At 49.1% G+C, this 20,662-nt stretch overlaps 1 protein-coding gene across 1 annotated transcript; it reads right to left on the reverse strand.

Annotated features, from left to right (window-relative positions):
• Window positions 1-1,577: 1,577 nt before the first annotated feature.
• Window positions 1,578-3,484, reverse strand: LOC134911033 (uncharacterized). The gene has a single exon (XM_063919426.1). It carries the CDS (start codon window positions 3,482-3,484, stop codon window positions 1,694-1,696), a length of 1,791 nt encoding a protein of 596 aa, XP_063775496.1. The 3' UTR covers window positions 1,578-1,693.
• Between the last annotated feature and the right edge of the window lie 17,178 nt (window positions 3,485-20,662).

Below are 20,662 nucleotides of genomic sequence, written 5' to 3' on the forward strand. Positions count from 1 at the left end.
GCCGATGCTTGCTCTTACCTTGATGTTGACGACTCTGAACAAACGCCTCCCACTCGCTCCATGCTTGTCCGTACGCCTTGAGCGTGGCCGGCGCTACAGACCGCAACGCTAGACCTTCCAATCCGGCCCAATCACCTGCCAAACATAATCAGGACAGTGAAAACCCTGCTTTTCGGCCTCGGGTGCCAAAACCCAAAACCTCTCCCACTGTCCCCGCGACAATGCATCTGCGATTTCGTTTTCCAAGCCGGGAACATGCTGCGCCCGGAACCATAGATTCCTACGCAAGCATGTCAAAAGCAAGTGCCCAAGCACCCTCAGAACCACTAGCGATTTCGCCCTCTGGTTATTAATCGCATGCACTACGCCCAGATTGTCGCATCTAAAAACTATGCTGCGATTAGCCAACCGGTCTCCCCAAACTTCCAGGGCTACCATAATGGGAAAAAGTTCCAGTAGCAACAGATCCCTTGTAAGACCCTCCCTATGCCAGCTTTCCGGCCAAGATGCCACACACCACGATCCCTCCAAAAAACAACCAAATCCATAGGCACCTGCGGCATCGGTAAACAGCTGCAATCGGTCGCTGCCTACGGCTGGCGCTTGCCATATGCTCACACCGTTGAAATCCTCCAGGAACGACGCCCATACGGCCATATCCCTTTTTAATTCAGAGGACAATCGAACGAAATGATGAGGCCTGGCACACCCCGCCGTTGCCCTTTCGAGCTTCCGGCAGAAAACCCTGCCCATCGGAATTACCCGACAAGCAAAGTTAAGCATGCCCAGCAAGGACTGCGCCTGACGCAGCGTGACCTTACGCGAGCCTTTGAACCGGCAAATGGTTTCGCGGAGCTTCGACACTTTGTCCTGAGGCAAGCGACACTCCCCCGCCACTGTGTCGATTTCAATCCCCAAGAACGATAAACAGGAGTCAGGACCTTCCGTTTTGTCCTCGGCTACAGGAACACCGAAGTGGTAAAAGAGAGCCTGGGTGCTAAACAACAAATCGGCGCACCTCGTGTCGTTCGCCGGACCTGCGCATAGGAAATCGTCGAGGTAATGTGCAACCCCGTGGCCGCCTGACGTCGACTCCACACACCAATGAAGAAAAGTGCTAAAGCGCTCGAAAAATGAGCATGAAACGGAACATCCCATCGGCAGACATTTGTCGATGAAATACTCCGTCCCAATCCGGAAACCCATGAAGCGGAATGAGTCAGGATGCAATGGCAATAATCTAAAGGCTGACTCAACATCGATCTTAGCCATGAGGGCCCCGCTCCCGTAGCTGCGGACCATCTCTAGCGCCTCGTCAAATGACTGATACACCACCGAGCAAAAGGCCGGTGGTATTGCGTCGTTGACCGAAGCCCCCGGCGGGTAAGACAGATGCTGTATAAGCCGAAAAGCGCCCGGGGACTTCTTCGGAACCACCCCGACCGGGGAGATGACCAAGTCATCCACCGGGGGTGATCTAAAAGGCCCCCCCATCCTGCCCAACCTGATCTCCTTATCTACTTTCTCCCGCAGGATGGTAGGCAATGCCCGCGCTGACTGGAGATTTCTCTGCGCCCGCACTGATACCTCGCTTGCAACAGGCAAGCGAAAACCAAACTTAAAACCGTCTAACAAAAACTTAGCATCATCTCTATTTGGATACATATGCAGCCATTTGCCCATCGTTGCCAACTTAACTGGCGTTGGGGCTCTGCTGAGCGGTCCCGCTCGCGGTCTGCTTAGAGTAAGGCTGCTTCCCCTTGCTTCCCTGTCGCCCCCCTTTGAAACAGGAGGAGGCTGGGTGGGCTCCCCCACAATGGTGGCAGGAGTGACGAAACCGACACTGCTTGCCATAGGAACATGTTCCGCTGTTAAATGCGAAGCATTTCCCCCGAGTGGCAGACCGCCCGCCCCCGCGAGCGGCCAACCCGCCTGTCCTGGCCATTCCTCCGTCCGCGGCCGCCCCCTGGGCTGATGACCCCGCGCGACGCACCCCTGTCCCCTGTTTCTGGGGCTCCGCCTCTTGTTGTGACGCCCGGGTCACCTTGAGCCAGACCTCCACGTCTTTGAAACCAAAATCCATAACCCGCAGCCCATCCTGTTTCTCCCGAAACTCTTGGTCGTACTGGCGCCATTCCGAGCCTGCGGACGTGCGCTGCATGTCATGCACTAGATGAAGGTACCGGATGATATTCATGTGTTCTTCCGGCCTATCCTCCAAATAGCATGCCGCAAACACCCAAAAACCGGCCAGCCAATTATCAAAAGACCGGAAAGCTTCAGTACCCATGCCTGTCTTAGCGGCCGCCGCTTTGTAATCCCTCTTCATGGCCCTCGTCAAGACGAATAAGTCCACGAAGTCACCCCTACATATTTTCTTGCGGCAGCTATCTCGCAGCCCCCTCATAACTGCGGTGTATTCGCAGCGCACTACTCCCGGCAGATCGCGCCGCTTCTTTGCCCTACGCTCCTCTACACTCAATCGCCTGCGTCGCTTGCGCCTCTTCTGCTGCCTTGCCGCTCTTTTGGCAAGTTTCTCGGCCTCCTTCCTTGCCCTAGCAGTGCTATCCGCGTCGGACGCCTGCGACGCTAAAGAAGAGGAGGACGCGGAGGAAGAAGAGCTTCGCGAACTCGAGCTAGTGGTGGAAACCGATATAGATTGCACCAACTCACCGGATGCTATCGACCTCTCCGACCCGGATCCTTCGTTATCCTCCAGCCAATCCTCGTCCGCCACGGAGTCCGCCCCATCTCTTTCGCTTCGGTCCTCTGTGGAAGACAAAACAGAAGAGGGCCCGGCCCACGCTTGTGGCGCACGCCGGGCACCCCGTGCGGAATGCGCGGTGACTGTGCGCCCCCGCTCCCTTTCTGGTCCCAGCTCAAGCTCCGCCGCGGCGGCCCCCAGCTCTCGGCAGGCCCGTGCTATTCGCTGTGCCGCTGATGCTCTACGGTCGCCAGACCCTCTGCGTCCCGCAGACTGGCCCCCATCCCGCGCGGCGCGACGCCCGGAACCGCCGCCCGATGGGTGGCCGGTCCTTGGTTGGGCGCGAGCCCGCGCCCGCTGACTGCTTGATGCGCCCCGGGGACCCTGTTCGTCGTGCTCTAAGCCGAAAGCAAGGGCACCCCTGACGGCTCTGCCACTCTCAATTGCAGAGCCTGCTTCCTCCCTTTCTGGGGAAGCAGAAAAATCCCCTGACCCCGCGGAGGACCCACTGTCGGGCTCAGCGGCCCGTGCCGCGGCCCTGCGGCCGCTGACCCACTCCCTGTCTTCCAGCCTACCGCGGGGCCTGCTGTGACCCGCGGTATCCACGGGGAACTGCTGCCCCCCCGTGCGTGCTCTCCCGCGTGCCACCGGGCCCGCGGAGGGCGCACCCGCCCGCTGGCCCCGGCCATCCCTTGCCGCTGGTGCTGCACCCCTACTGCCCCTTGTCGCCACCATGCGCCCAGCGTCGCCAACTTGAGGCGTATGCTGCACCCCCCTCATGTGTTCCCTCCCCCTGCCGTTTGCCGGCATACGGGGAGAAGGAACGGGTGATACGTCTGCAGGGGGCTCTGCTGCGCGCGCACGTGTGCGGCCTGCAGCTTGCGGAACGAGCGTGGGCGCGCGCGCGCCTCGGGCGCGCGTCCCACGTCCTCCCGGCAACGGCCTGCCGCCATGCTCTTCCTCTTCGGCCGCCGCGCGGGCTTCCTGCATAGGCCCCGCGCGGCGACCGCCTGCTCCCGCACCAGCCCTCTCCCCCCGCCCGGCACGAACCCTCGGCCGCGGCGAGGAAGGAGAGGTGCTTTCCGCCGCTGCCGGGCGCTCACCGTAGCGCGCATGCGCGCGCCCGCGGGCGCCCGACCTGCTCCCGGGTACGGCGGCTCCCGGAGGGGACGGCCGCCGCCCACTGGTCCTCGGGTGGCTTGAAGGGACGACCGGTCCCCCACGCCACCCTCGTCCTGCCGAAATGCTCCTGGCCCCCGGCGGCGAGCCCGCCCGGCCCCCGCTGCCTACGGCCGTGGGTGTAGAGGCCCTAGAGGACGGAGCCCCGTCCCTCAGGCCACCCACCGCCTCCTCAGGGCCCGCTCGGACATCCGAGCTGTTGAAACGAGCCGGGGCCCTTAACACTCGCCGGGGCCTAGCAGCCATGTCAGCAGGCAGACCAGGTGAGAGGTAGAGATAGGGGGGGAGAGCAGCCACGGATTCTGAATAAACAATGTGCAAGCAAGAGACAAGGGAAACAACAGTTTTTGCTGGCACTGCAGCACTCACCAAACCGAGTCACCAAGAGACTTAAAATGGCTTCACCTTCCCTATATATATCAAGCCCTCCCCCTCAAAGGCTGTACTTTCCTTACAGCTAGGTCCACCCCTCCCCAGATGTTTAACCCTTTCCTCTCCTATGCAGTCAATACTCTCTTCTTTTTTCAAAAAACCCTAAAAAACAGCTGAAATCATAGAATTTGGGGGTCATTTTGATCCCATAGTATTATTAACCTCAGTAACCATAATTTCCACTCATTTCCAGTCTATTCTGAACACCTCACACCTCACAATATTATTTTTAGTCCTAAAATTTGCACCGAGGTCGCTGGATGGCTAAGCTAAGCGACACAAGTGGCCGACACAAACACCTGGCCCATCTAGGAGTGGCACTGCAGTGTCAGGCAGGATGGCCCTTCAAAAAAATTGTCCCCAAACAGCACATGATGCAAAGAAAAAAAGAGGCGCACCAAGGTCGCTGTGTGACTAAGCTAAGCGACACAAGTGGCCGACACAAACACCTGGCCCATCTAGGAGTGGCACTGCAGTGTCAGACAGGATGGCACTTCAAAAAAATTGTCTCCAAACAGCACATGATGCAAAGAAAAATGAAAGAAAAAAGAGGTGCAAGATGGAATTGTCCTTGGGCCCTCCCACCCACCCTTATGTTGTATAAACAGGACATGCACACTTTAACGAACCCATCATTTCAGCGACAGGGTCTGCCACATGACTGTGACTGAAATGACTGGTTGGTTTGGGCCCCCACCAAAAAAGAAGCAATCAATCTCTCCTTGCACAAACTGGCTCTACAGAGGCAAGATGTCCACCTCATCATCATCCTCCGATTCCTCACCCCTTTCACTGTGTACATCCCACTCCTCACAGATTATTAATTCGTCCCCACTGGAATCCACCATCTCAGGTCCCTGTGTACTTTCTGGAGGCAATTGCTGCTGGTGAATGTCTCCACGAAGGAATTGATTATAATTCATTTTGATGTACATCATCTTCTCCACATTTTCTGGAAGTAACCTCGTACGCCGATTGCTGACAAGGTGAGCGGCTGCACTAAACACTCTTTCGGAGTACACACTGGAGGGAGGGCAACTTAGGTAGAATAAAGCCAGTTTGTGCAAGGGCCTCCAAATTGCCTCTTTTTCCTGCCAGTATACGTACGGACTGTCTGACGTGCCTACTTGGATGCGGTCACTCATATAATCCTCCACCATTCTTTCCATGGTGAGAGAATCATATGCAGTGACAGTAGACGACATGTCAGTAATCATTGGCAGGTCCTTCAGTCCGGACCAGATGTCAGCAGTGGCACTCGCTCCAGACTGCCCTGCATCACCGCCAGCGGGTGGGCTAGGAATTCTTAGCCTTTTCCTCGCACCCCCAGTTGCGGGAGTATGTGAAGGAGGAGATGTTGACGGGTCACATTCCGCTTGACTTGACAATTTTCTCACCAGCAGGTCTTTGAACCTCTGCAGACTTGTGTCTGCCGGAAAGAGAGATACAACGTAGGTTTTAAATCTAGGATCGAGCACGGTGGCCAAAATGTAGTGCTCTGATTTCAACAGATTGACCACCCGTGAATCCTGGTTAAGCGAATTAAGGGCTCCATCCACAAGTCCCACATGCCTAGCGGAATCGCTCTGTTTTAGCTCCTCCTTCAATGTCTCCAGCTTCTTCTGCAAAAGCCTGATGAGGGGAATGACCTGACTCAGGCTGGCAGTGTCTGAACTGACTTCACGTGTGGCAAGTTCAAAGGGTTGCAGAACCTTGCACAACGTTGAAATCATTCTCCACTGCGCTTGAGTCAGGTGCATTCCCCCTCCTTTGCCTATATCGTGGGCAGATGTATAGGCTTGAATGGCCTTTTGCTGCTCCTCCATCCTCTGAAGCATATAGAGGATTGAATTTCACCTCGTTACCACCTCTTGCTTCAGATGATGGCAGGGCAGGTTCAGGAATGTTTGGTGGTGCTCCAGTCTTCTGTACGCGGTGCCTGAATGCCGAAAGTGGCCCGCAATTCTTCGGGCCACCGACAGCATCTCTTGCACGCCCCTGTCGTTTTTTAAATAATTCTGCACCACCAAATTCAATGTATGTGCAAAACATAGGACGTGCTGGAATTTGCCCAGATGTAATGCACGCACAATATTGCTGGCGTTGTCCGATGTCACAAATCCCCAGGAGAGTCCAATTGGGGTAAGCCATTCTGCGATGATCTTCCTCAGTTGCCGTAAGAGGTTGTCAGCTGTGTGCCTATTCTGGAAAGCGGTGATACAAAGCGTAGCCTGCCTAGGAACGAGTTGGCGTTTGCGAGATGCTGCTACTGGTGCCGCCGCTGCTGTTCTTGCTGCGGGAGGCAATACATCTACCCAGTGGGCTGTCACAGTCATATACTCCTGAGTCTGCCCTGCTCCACTTGTCCACATGTCCGTGGTTAAGTGGACATTGGGTACAACTGCATTTTTTCAGGACACTGGTGAGTCTTTTTCTGAGGTCTGTGTACATTTTCGGTATCGCCTGCCTAGAGAAATGGAACCTAGGTGGTATTTGGTAACGGGGACACAGTACCTCAATCAAGTCTATAGTTGCCTCTGAATTAACGATGGATACCGGAACCACGTTTCTCACCGCCCAGGCTGCCAAGGCCTGAGTTATCTGCTTTGCAGCAGGATGACTGCTGTGATATTTCATCTTCCTCGCAAAGGACTGTTGGACAGTCAATTGCTTACTGGAAGTAGTACAAGTGGTCTTCCGACTTCCCCTCTTGGATGACGATCGACTCCCTGCAGCAACAACAGCAGCGCCAGCAGCAGTAGGCGTTACACTCAAGGATGCATCGGAGGAATCCCAGGCAGGAGAGGACTCGTCAGACTTGACAGTGACATGGCCTGCAGGACTATTGGCTTTCCTGGGTAAGGAGGAAATTGACACTGAGGGAGATGGTGGTGTGGTTTGCAGGAGCTTGGTTACAAGAGGAAGGGATTTAGTGGTCAGTGGACTGCTTCTGCTGTCACCCAAAGTTTTTGAACTTGTCACTGACTTATGATGAATGCGCTGCAGGTGACGTATAAGGGAGGATGTTCCGAGGTGGTTAACGTCCTTACCCCTACTTATTACAGCTTGACAAAGGCAACACACGGCTTGACACCTGTTGTCCGCATTTGTGTTGAAATAATTCCACACCGAAGAGCTGATTTTTTTTTAGTATTTTGACCAGGCATGTCAATGGCCATATTCCTCCCACGGACAACAGGTGTCTCCCCGGGTGCCTGACTTAAACAAACCACCTCACCATCAGAATCCTCCTTGTCAATTTCCTCCCCAGCGCCAGCAACACCCATATCCTCATCCTGGTGTACTTCAACAGTGACATCTTCAATTTGACTATCAGGAACTGGACTGCGGGTGCTCCTTCCAGCACTTGCAGGGGGCGTGCAAATGGTGGAAGGCGCAAGCTCTTCCCGTCCAGTGTTGAGAAGGTCAGGCATCGCAACCGACACAATTGGATTCTCCTTGGGGATTTGTGATTTAGAAGAACGCACAGTTCTTTGCTGTGCTTTTGCCAGCTTAAGTCTTTTCTTTTTTCTAGCGAGAGGATGAGTGCTTCCATCCTCATGTGAAGCTGAACCACTAGCCATGAACATAGGCCAGGGCCTCAGCCGTTCCTTGCCACTCCGTGTCGTAAATGGCATATTGGCAAGTTTACGCTTCTCCTCAGACGCTTTTAATTTTGATTTTTGGGTCATTTTACTGAACTTTTGTGTTTTGGATTTTACATGCTCTCTACTATGACATTGGGCATCGGCCTTGGCAGACGACGTTGATGGCATTTCATCGTATCGGCCATGACTAGTGGCAGCAGCTTCAGCACGAGGTGGAAGTGGATCTTGATCTTTCCCTTTAACCTCCACATTTTTGTTCTCCATTTTTTAATGTGTGGAATTATATGCCAGTATCAATAGCAATGGCCTACTACTATATTTACTGCGCAAAACTAAAATGCACCACAGGTATAGAATGTAGATGGATAATAGTATACTTAATGGATGACGAGTGACGACACAGAGGTAGGTACAGCAGTGGCCTACCGTACTGCTATATATAGTATACTGGTGGACACTGTGTCAGCAAACTGCAAAACTAAAATGCACCACAGGTATAGAATGTAGATGGATAATAGTATACTTAATGGATGACGAGTGACGACACAGAGGTAGGTACAGCAGGGGCCTACCGTACTGCTATATATAGTATACTGGTGGACACTGTGTCAGCAAACTGCAAAACTAAAATGCACCACAGGTATAGAATGTAGATGGATAGTATACTTAATGGATGACGAGTGACGACACAGAGGTAGGTACAGCAGTGGCCTACCGTACTGCTTTATATAGTATACTGGTGGACACTGTGTCAGCAAACTGCAAAACTAAAATGCACCACAGGTATAGAATGTAGATGGATAATAGTATACTTAATGGATGACGAGTGACGACACAGAGGTATGTACAGCAGTGGCCTACCGTACTGCTATATATAGTATACTGGTGGACACTGCGTCAGCAAACTGCAAAACTAAAATGCACCACAGGTATAGAATGTAGATGGATAATAGTATACTTAATGGATGACGAGTGACGACACAGAGGTAGGTACAGCAGTGGCCTACCGTACTGCTATATATAGTATTCTGGTGGACACTGTCAGCAAACTGCAAAACTAAAATGCACCACAGGTATAGAATGTAGATGGATAGTATACTTAATGGATGACGAGTGACGACACAGATGTAGGTACACAGCGGTGGCCTACCGTACTGCTATATATAGTATACTGATGGACACTGTCAGCAAACTGCAAAACTAAAATGCACCACAGGTATAGAATGTAGATGGATAGTATACTTAATGAATGACGAGTGACGACACAGAGGTAGGTACAGCAGTGGCCTACCGTACTGCTATAAGTATATATATAGTATACTGGTGGACACTGTCAGCAAACTGCAAAACTGTCTAAAATGCACCACAGGTATAGAATGTAGATGGATAGTATACTTAATGGATGACGAGTGACGACACAGAGGTAGGTACAGCAGTGGCCTACCGTACTGCTATAAGTATATATATAGTTTACTGGTGGACACTGTCAGCAAACTGCAAAACTGTCTAAAATGCACCACAGGTATAGAATGTAGATGGATAGTATACTTAATGGATGACGAGTGACGACACAGAGGTAGGTACAGCAGTGGCCTACCGTACTGCTATAAGTATATATATAGTATACTGGTGGACACTGTCAGCAAACTGCAAAACTGTCTAAAATGCACCACAGGTATAGAATGTAGATGGATAGTATACTTAATGGATGACGAGTGACGACACAGAGGTAGGTACAGCAGTGGCCTACCGTACTGCTATAAGTATATATATAGTATACTGGTGGACACTGTCAGCAAACTGCAAAACTGTCTAAAATGCACCACAGGTATAGAATGTAGATGGATAGTATACTTAATGGATGACGACACAGAGGTAGGTACAGCAGTGGCCTACCGTACTGCTATATATAGTATACTGGTGGTCACTGTGTCAGCAAACTGCAAAACTAAAATGCACCACAGGTATAGAATGTAGATGGATAGTATACTTAATGGATGACGACACAGAGGCTGGGTACAGCAGTGCACTCTGCACTGTACTCCTCCTATATAATATTAATTATACTGGTGGTCCCCAGTCCCCACAATAAAGCAGCACACTGTGAGCACAGATATGGAGTGTTTTTCAGGCAGACAACGTATACTGGTGGTCACTGTCAGCAAAACTCTGCACTGTACTCCTGCTATAGCTGCTCCCCAGTCCCCACAATTAAGCAGTGTGAGCACTCAGCACAGATATATTATGCAGCACACTGAGCACAGATATGGTATAGAGCGTTTTTTTCAGACAGAGAACGGATAAAAACTGGTGGTCACTTATCAGCAAAACTATGCACTGTCCTCCTAACAGCTGCTCCCCAATCCTCCCCACAAATAAGAAATAAACCAATCAACTTCTACAATAAACGGAGAGGACGCCAGCCACGTCCTCTCCCTATCATCTCCAATGCACGAGTGAAAATGGCGGCGACGCGCGGCTGCTTATATAGAATCCGAATCTCGCGAGAATCCGACAGCGGGATGATGACGTTCGGGCGTGCTCGGGTTAGCCGAGCAAGGCGGGAAGGTTCGAACCTGCCTCGGACCCGTGTAAACAAGGTGAAGTTCGGGGGGGGGGGGGGGGTTCGGTTTCCGAGAAACCGAACCCGCTCATCACTAGTTGCTACCTCATATGACTGCAATTCAAGTCATTTTAGCCCTGTGCCTCCTCTTCCCTACAGACTCTCAATTCCCAGTATTATCTCTAGAGATGTGCGGCGGGCACTTTTCGTGTTTTATGCTTTGGTTTTGGATCTGGATTTCCACTTGTGTTTTGGATCTGGATAGGTTTTGCCAAAACCACCCTTTTGGTTTTTTGGTTTTGGTTTTGGATCTGGATGATTTTAAAAAAAAAACATGAAAACAGCTAAAATCACAGAATTTGGGGGTAATTTTTATTCTACAGTATTATTAACCTCAATAACATTCATTTCCACTCATTTCCAGTCTATTCTGAACACCTCACACCTCACAATATTGTTTTTAGGCCAAAAGGTTGCACCCAGGTCGCTGTATGACTAAGCTAAGCGACACAAGTGGCCGACACAAACACCTGGCCCATCTAGGAGTGGCACTGGCAGTGGCAGACAGGATGGCACTTAAAAAAACTAGGCCCCAAACAGCACATGATGCAAAGAAGCAAAAGAGGTGCAACGAGGTCGCTGTGTGACTAAGCTAAGCGACACAAGTGGCCGACACAAACACCTGGCCCATCTAGGAGTGGCACACAGTGGCTGAATGTTGAATGTGGCCGGCAATTTTTCGGGCCGCCGACAGCATCTCCTGCACGCCCCTGTTGTTTCTCAAAGAAATTCTGCACCACCAAATTAATTGTATGTGCAAAACACGGGGCGTGCTGGAATTTGCCCAGATGGAATGCACTCACAATATTGGGGTGTTGTCCGATATCAGAAATCCCTAGGAGAGTCTAAGTGGGGTAAGCCAGTGTGCGATGATGTCCCTCAGTTTCCATACAAGGTTGTCAGCTGTGTGCCTCTTACGGAAACCGGTGATACACAGCGTAGCCTGCCTAGTTATGAGCTGGCGTTTGTGAGATGCTGCTACTGGTGCCACCGCCGCTGTTGTTGCGGCGGGAGGCCATACATCTACCCAGTGGGCTGTCACAGTCATGTAGTCCTTAGTTTGCCCTGCTCCACTTGTCCACATGTCCGTGATTAACTGGACACTGGGTACAACCGCATTTTTCAGGACACTGAGGACACTTTTCTTAATGTCCCTGTACAGTCCAGAAATCCCTTTCCTAGTGAAGTGGAACCTAGATGGGATTTGGTACCGGGGACACACTACCTCCATCAATTGTCTAAATCCCACTGCACTAATGGCGGATACTGGACGCACGTCTAACAACAACATAGCTGTCAAGGTCTCAGGCCCTTATTCCGAGTTGATCGCTCGCTACGGATTTTCGCAGCGCAGCGAATATGGCAGAACGGGGCTAATCTGCGCATGCACCGCAGTGTGCACACGTGTCGTATGGGTACAATGAACAGTCGCACTGGCGGACACAAGGAGATTGACAGGAAGTGGGAGTTTCTGGGTGGCAACTGACTGTTTTCTGGGAGTGTTTGGAAAAACGCAGCCGTGGCCGGGCGTTTGCTGGGCGGGTATCTGACGTCATTACCGTGTCATTCGTCGCAGCAATCATCGCACAGGATAAGTAACTACGGGGCTGGTCTAGTTCTGCACAAAATGTGTTTGCAGGCGCTCAGCTGCACAGGCGTTCGCACTCCTGCAAAGCAAAAATACACTCCCCCGTGGGCGGCGACTATGCGTTTGCACGGCTGCTAAAAGTAGCTAGCGAGCGATCAACTCGGAATGAGGGCCTCAGTTATCCGCTTTGCAACAGGATGACTGCTGTCATATTTCATCTTCCTCGCAAAGGACTGTTGGACAGTCAGTTGCATAGTTGAAATAGTACAAGTGGTCTTCTGACTTCCCCTCTGGGATGACGATCGACTCCCAGCAGCAACAACAGCAGCGGCGGCTGCAGCAGCACTAGGAGGAAGTGGTTCTTGATCTTTCCCTATTTATCCTCCAAATTTTTGTTCTCCATTATTTTTCTGGGGTTATATAACAAAATGCAGCACAGGAGAGCGTACCGCTACACCACTCAGTGAAAACACTGTCAAAATTATTTGGATTAAATATTAATAACCCCTTTATTCGGAGTAAATAATATACAGCACTAGACAGCACCACTGAACTTATATGGCAGCATCATTGGACTGGACTTATACGGCAGTATCACTGGACATATACGGCAGTACCACTGGATTTATACGGCAGCACCACTGGACTGGATTTATACGGCAGTACCACTGTCAGCAAACTGCAAAACTAAAATGCACCACAGGTATAGAATGTAGATGGATAGTATACTTAATGGATGACGAGTGACGACACAGAGGTAGGTACACAGCAGTGGCCTACCGTACTGCTATATATAGTATACTGGTGGACACTGTCAGCAAACTGCAAAACTAAAATGCACCACAGGTATAGAATGTAGATGGATAGTATACTTAATGGATGACGAGTGACGACACAGAGGTAGGTACACAGCAGTGGCCTACCGTACTGCTATATATAGTATACTGGTGGACACTGTCAGCAAACTGCAAAACTAAAATGCACCACAGGTATAGAATGTAGATGGATAGTTTACTTAATGGATGACGAGTGACGACACAGAGGTAGGTACACAGCAGTGGCCTACCGTACTGCTATATATAGTATACTGGTGGACAGTGTCAGCAAACTGCTAAACTAAAATGCACCACAGGTATAGAATGTAGATGGATAGTATATTTAATGGATGACGAGTGACGACACAGAGGTAAGTACAGCAGTGGCCTACCGTACTGCTATATATAGTATACTGGTGGACACTGTCAGCAAACTGCAAAACTAAAATGCACCACAGGTATAGAATGTAGATGGATAGTTTACTTAATGGATGACGAGTGACGACACAGAGGTAGGTACACAGCAGTGGCCTACCGTACTGCTATATATAGTATACTGGTGGACACTGTCAGCAAACTGCAAAACTAAAATGCACCACAGGTATAGAATGTAGATGGATAGTATACTTAATGGATGATGAGTGACGACACAGAGGTAGGTACAGCAGTGGCCTACCGTACTGCTATATATAGTATACTGGTGGACACTGTCAGCAAACTGCAAAACTAAAATGCACCACAGGTATAGAATGTAGATGGATAGTATACTTAATGGATGACGACACAGAGGTAGGTACAGCAGTGCACTCTGCACTGTACTCCTCCTATATAATATTAATTATACTGGTGGTCCCCAGTCCCCACAATAAAGCAGCACACTGAGCACAGATATGGAGTGTTTTTCAGGCAGACAACGTATACTGGTGGTCACTGTCAGCAAAACTCTGCACTGTACTCCTGCTATAGCTGCTCCCCAGTCCCCACAATTAAGCAGTGTGAGCACTCAGCACAGATATATTATGCAGCACACTGAGCACAGATATGGTATGGAGCGTTTTTTTCAGGCAGAGAATGGATAAAAACTGGTGGTCACTTATCAGCAAAACTCGCTGATCACTAATCATCATACATGTCAGATGAAGGGTATTCTTCAGTCATGTTATCTTCATTATGGTTAGGTTGAGATCTTAAATCCACCCGATTTCTTCTTACTTCCGTTCCACGCTCTGTACGTATAGTATAAGATCTTGGTGCTACTTGTGCTTGCACAATATCTTTCTGCACCCAAATACCTTTCTCGTGATCTCTGAGATGGACTTGGTCACCCGATTTTAGATCAGATAAGCTTTTTGCTCGCCTGTCATGGAACAGTTTCTGTTTCGCCTGTTGACGTTCCTTACTCAGTCTGACCAACGCTGAGTTATGTGTATTAAGCAGTTCATCATGTATCGGGAGATTTGCTCTAATACTCCTTCCCATCAGCATTTGTGCAGGAGAAAGTCCATTCTGTAAAGGTGTACTGCGGTAGATTAAAAGACTTTTGTAGAAATCTTCTTTACCTTCTTGAGCTTTTTTCATGAGACTCTTTACATTTTTTACTGAACTTTCCACCAACCCATTTTAGCGTGGATAGTGGGGACTTGACGTAGTATGGACAAATTCCCACTCATCAGCAAATTGTCTAAATTCAGCACTGGAAAACTGAGGACCATTGTCAGTGAACACTTCCATAGGAACACCATGCCTTGCAAAGATTGACTTCATGCAATTGATTACGGCTTTACTAGTAGTTGTATATAGTGTCTTCACCTCAGGGTAGTTAGAGTAATAATCAGTCATGACAATGTACGTTTTCCCATTACAATCAAACAAATCTGCGCCAACTTTCTGGTACGGTCTCTCTGGCACTGCCTGAGGACTCAGTGGCTCGACTTGTTGTTTCGGTCTATACATAAAACATAATTCACATGTAGCTGTAGTCTGTGCTATGTCTTGGTTCATTCTTGGCCAATACATAACTTCACGCGCTCTCCGCTTTCATTTTTCTTCTCCTAAGTGGCCTTCATGTATCTTGCACAGCATAGTTTTTCTTAGTCATGCAGGTATGACAAACCTATTGCCTTTGTAAGTAATACCATCGACAACTGTAAGGTCACTGCGGTACATCCAATAATCATGAATAGACAGCGGGCACGCATTTTTTTCTGCTGGCCAACCTTTCAGAATATCTTTCAACACTTTCATTGTGTCATCTGTCTCAGTTTCTTTCCTAATCTGTTCTTGTCTTGCAAGAGACACTGGTAGAGAAGCTACGATCAAATTAACATAGGCTTCTATCTCTTCATCCATCAGACTTTTGGAACCTTCACTTTTGTCCACAGCACGAGAAAGTGTATCAGCAATGTACATGTATTTGCCAGGACAGTACAGCAAGTGTACATCATATTTCTATAGTCTGATAAGCATTCGTTGAATTTTCATGGCACAGTCATGTAATGATTTAGTCATGATAGCTACCAATGGCTTGTGGTCAGTTTCCACTGTAAATGTTTGACCATACACAAACTGATGAAATCGCTCACATGCATATGTGATCGCTAGAAGTTCTTTTTCTATCTGAGCATACCTTGTTTCAGCACTTGTCAGTGCTCTTGATGCATAGATTACTGGTTGCCATGTATCCTCATGTTCTTGAAGCAGCACTGAGCCTAGGCCAAATTGCGAAGCATCTGCTGAAATTCTTATTCTATTTGCAGGATCAAAGAATTTTAGCACTGGTTGCTCTGTAATGATCTGTTTCAAGTTTTGCCAACTTTCTTCTTGTTCATGTGACCACATCCACTCGTTATCTTTGTCCAACAACCATCTAAGAGAGGCTGTTTGTTCAGAGAGTTGAGAAATAAACTTTCCTAAGTAAGTAATCATTCCTAGGAATCTTCTGACGTCGTCTTTGTTGTTAGGACGTTCCATGTTCACTATGGCTGATATTTTCCTTGGTCTGGTTTTACACCTTGATCCGAGACCACGTCGCCCATAAAGGTAAGTGTATTCACGCCAAATTCACATTTGTCCTTGTTTAATAGCTTTGTTTAAATCTCTGGGGTCTAGACATATTCTGAGTTGCCCATTTTTCTTTTCAACAATTACTAAGGAGCCTACCCATTCAGTAGGCTCATCAACTTTCTGTATCACACCCAAGGCTTCCATGCGATTTAACACTTGTTTCAGTTTTTCTCTCAGCGCAAACTGCACTTTTCTACAGGGGTGTATCACTGAAGAAACTTGTGTGTCTATATTTATTTTATGCTCTCCAGGCAAACAACCTAGACCTTCAAACAAGTCTCTGTATTCTGTAAACATCGATTTGCAGTCATCTTCTACTTGTGATGTCACCATAAAATCTTTCTTTAGCAAGCTTAGTTTCTCACAGGAACTTAATCCTAGAATCGGTTGCACATTTTTAGGTAGGGGATTCTATCATCAGGAAGGCAGATAGGACCGTGATCGCCGTACAGTCTGTTGTCTCCCGGGTGCTCGGGTACGGCACATCGCGGACCGGGTAGATAGATTGTTGGGAGGGGCTGGCAAAGACCCGGCGGTCTTGGTGCACGTTGGCACCAATGACAAAGTTAGCGGAAGGTGGGATGTCCTTAAGAAAAACTATAGGGACTTAGGAAAGAAACTGAAGGCAAGGACATCTAAGGTAATATTCTCTGAATTATTACCCGTGCCACGCGCTAGTCCAGGGAGGCAGAGGGTGATTAGGGAGGTAAATGTGTGGCTTAGGGATTGGTGCAGGAAAGAGGGGTTTGTGTTCCTGGAACACTGGGCGGACTTCTCAGTCAGGCGCCATCTCTTTTGTCGTGACGGATTGCACCTGACTGAGGAGGGGGCAGCGGTGCTGGGGGGAAGGATGGTTAGAAGGTTGGAGGAGATTTTAAACTAGGAGCCTGGGGGGAGGGTTTAGCTAGAAACTACGGGTCATGCAGTGAGAATAGTGGGGATGGCGGTAGTAAACGAAATGGGGGAGAAGTTGGGGGGAGGGTAAGAGCAGGCGGTAAGGTTACTAACATGGGTACTAAAAGGGATTTTACTAAAGCACTAACCAATGACGATTACAGGTCATCCTTGCCACATAAGGTGAAAGATGTCCCTAACGCAAGGGAAAATACTTATCTTAGTTGTATGTATGTAAACGCCAGAAGCATTACTGGTAAAAAGGGTGAACTAGAAATACTTGCAGCAAGCAAACAGTATGATATTATAGGCATTACTGAAACTTGGTGGGATGAATCTCATGATTGGACAGTCAATCTAGAGGGCTATACACTGTTTAGGAGAGACAGACTAAATAAAAAGGGTGGAGGGGTGTGTCTGTACGTAAAGCCGTTTTTAAAACCTAATATATGGGAAGATATTCAGGAGGGGACTGTAGACACTGTTGAGACATTATGGGTAGAAATTGCATGCGGGGAAAAAGGAATAAAAAAAGTTAGTATTGGGTGTATGCTATAGGCCGTCTGGTATCAACGCATCTGATGATGAATTGTTACTAAAGCAAATTGAAAGAGCAGCAGGAGTAGGAGACATAGTAGTGATGGGAGATTTTAACTATCCAGAGATAAACTGGAAAAACGATTCATGTGATACTGCTAGGGGCAATATGTTTTTAAACACACTAAATGATAACTACTTAGTCCAACTAATTGAGGAACCAACTAGGTACAATGCAATCTTAGACCTGGTATTAACAAACAATCAGGATTTGGTATCGGGTATTATAGTAGGGGAACCCGTAGGAAACAGCGAACACAATATGGTCACATTCAATATCAGTTTCTACAAACAGCCCTATACTGGCTCAACTAGGACTTTAAACTTTAGCAAAGCAAATTTTGAAAAGATGAGGGTATTTTTCAGGGATATTGAATGGGAAGGTTTGTTTTTAGGAAAAAATACTACGGAGAAATGGGAGGTACTAAAATTCCTGCTAGCTAAAAATACACTCAAATATATTCCTATGAGTAGCAAAAAAGGGAATAACAATCATAAACAGATGTGGCTTAACAAAAAGATTAAGGAACTTATGGGCAAGAAAAGGCGAGCATTTAAAAAATACAAATCTGACGGGGATGCAGAGTCATTTCAGCACTATAAGGAATGTAACAAAAATTGCAAAAAGGAAATAAGAGCGGCTAAAGTAGAAACTGAAAAACTAGTAGCAAAGGAAAGCAAAGCGAATCCCAAAAAATTCTTTAAATACATTAATAGCAAGAGATTAAAAAAGGAGAGTATAGGCCCTTTAAAAGACAAGTTGGGAGTCTTAAGCAAAAATGATAATGACATAGCGGACACACTAAATGAGTTTTTTTCTACAGTATTCACTAGAGAGGACCCAATTCAGGGACTGACACACAATCTCAATAATGAGAATATCACACTGATAGGTACTTATTTAAGCGAGGAAGTAGTCTGTGACCGATTAAAACATTTAAAGATTAATAAATCACCAGGGCCCGATGGTATCCATCCAAGGGTTCTAATGGAGCTTCACTCTGAACTGGCAAAACCGCTATCTTTGATCTTTGAGGATTCAGTTATATCAGGTATGGTTCCCAAAGACTGGCGTATAGCGGAAGTAGTGCCTATATTCAAAAAGGGAAGTAAAGCTGAACCAGGTAATTATAGACCAGTTAGTCTTACATCTATAGTGGGGAAAGTATTGGAAGGTATTCTAAGAGATAGTATTCAGAAGTTCCTTAAAACCAATAAGGTCATTAAAAGGAATCAACATGGGTTTATGAAGGACAGATCCTGTCAAACCAACTTACTTGGCTTTTATGAAACAGTAAGCGCAAACCTAGATCAGGGTAAAGACGTGGATGTAATCTTTTTAGACTTTGCCAAAGCGTTCGATACTGTACCACACATGAGACTTATCTACAAGCTACAAGAATCAGGGCTAGGAAGCACAATATGCACTTGGGTCAAAAACTGGTTAGATAATAGGAAGCAGCGCGTTGTGGTTAATGGATCTTTTTCAACTTGGACTGAAGTGCTAAGTGGTGTGCCGCAAGGCTCAGTATTAGGACCGCTATCTCCTATATAATAGCCCTATTCTGTGATCTTGTGATTCATTTGCTAACGCTGGGCGGAGTCACAACAGTGGGCGGAGTTAGTCAAATGAGTCACAGATCTGGCCAAATCTATAGGACACTAGGAGCAGCTGCAGAAGCAGATAGTATGGACATGGCACAGGCAGGGTGCATACCTCCCAGCTTTCACACACACACACACACACACACACACACACACACACACACACACACACACACACACACACACTGCGAAAAGGGGGCGTGGCTTCACGGGAGGGCCCCGTTTTCGTCCGTGAGGGGGCATGCCCAGCGCTCTGTGAGCTGCTGGCATGCCCCCAGGGGCTGATTATGAGTCTGGGGGGCACAGGGTACTTGAGACAGGGGAGCCCTATCTCATTGCTGTGCCTGCTGTGGGTTGGGGGCGTGGCCTAATCGCAGGACGCGAGGCCACGCCCCATTATGCAAATTCCGGGTTTTTATTTTTTTTTATGGAATTTTGGCCCCTCAGCTAGGGCTAAATCCAGAGGAGGTGGTCGCTCCCCCCTACACACCCGCACAGGCAGAAGAAAGCAGGGAGACTGCTGCCTCCCTGTAACACCACAGACCTGCCAATACGCAGCAGCGTGTGCTGACTGTAACACAATGCTGCCGCTGTTACTGGCAGGACGGGGGAGCTTCTGAGCTGGGACAGAGCTACTCCAGCCGGGGGGGGGCCCTAAAACTATGGGGCCAACGGTACGTACCGCTTGCCCCCCCCCTTAATCCGGCTCTGCTGCTGGAACCCCCCCTTAATCCGTACCCCCTGATGCCCCCTCTCCCTCTGTCTCCACAATTCACTGCTGCTCTGCTAAGCAGAACAGCGAGTACAGGAGCTTTCCAACTGCTCCCCCCCCCCCCACCGCAGGACACTGCGACCCGCGGGTGGGACAGCGGGACAGACCCCAAAAAATGGGACTGTCCCGCAAAAATTGGGACATTTGGGAGGTATGGGGGTGTGTGAGGGGGTATGCCATACTTGACCCCCACATCAGCATACTCAGCAGGGTCTCTCTGGTGGGGAGGAGCGTCACATTCTGGCACACTCCACGCTTCTTAGCTGTAGTTTTGTGGGTCACCAGCCGCTGTGCACTTTCCGTACTGCCTTTGTTATCTCCAGCCCCTGCGACCCCACCGCTAGCTGCAGCGCTGCCACCCGCAGTGAGTTGCGCCCAGCTCCTTCACACACTTTAGCCGGCGGGTAGCGCTGCAGAAGTCCGCGCTGCTTGCAGGCTCTGACCCCCTCCTCCCTCCAGCATCAGCGTCTCCTGGGAGCTAACCAGTCACTCCCAGTCTCCCCTTACCATAGTGCCCAGCAGCCGTGAGGTCCGCGCCACGTGCATGCTATGACCCCCTCCTCCCTCCAGCCGCAGCATCTCCTGGGGGCTAACCAGTCACTCCCAGTCTCACCTTACCACAGTGCCCGGCAGCTGCGCGAGGTCTGCGGTGTGTGACTGAGGAGGGGGGGAGTGATGCGGACGGGCAGAGGAAGCAGGAATACAGCCTAAGAGAGTCAGCCATGCCAAGTCTCCACCAGCAGCAGATGCCAACAGGTTGGAGTGGAACAGCAGCAGCCAGC

This window comes from Pseudophryne corroboree, chromosome 4 (assembly GCF_028390025.1).
Source record: "Pseudophryne corroboree isolate aPseCor3 chromosome 4, aPseCor3.hap2, whole genome shotgun sequence".
Lineage (NCBI taxonomy): Eukaryota > Metazoa > Chordata > Amphibia > Anura > Myobatrachidae > Pseudophryne > Pseudophryne corroboree.

Coding starts and splice junctions, on each gene's coding strand:
- LOC134911033 (XM_063919426.1), bottom strand. CDS start 3,484: ATGAGGGGGGTGCAGCATACGCCTCAAGTTGGCGACGCTGGGCGCATG.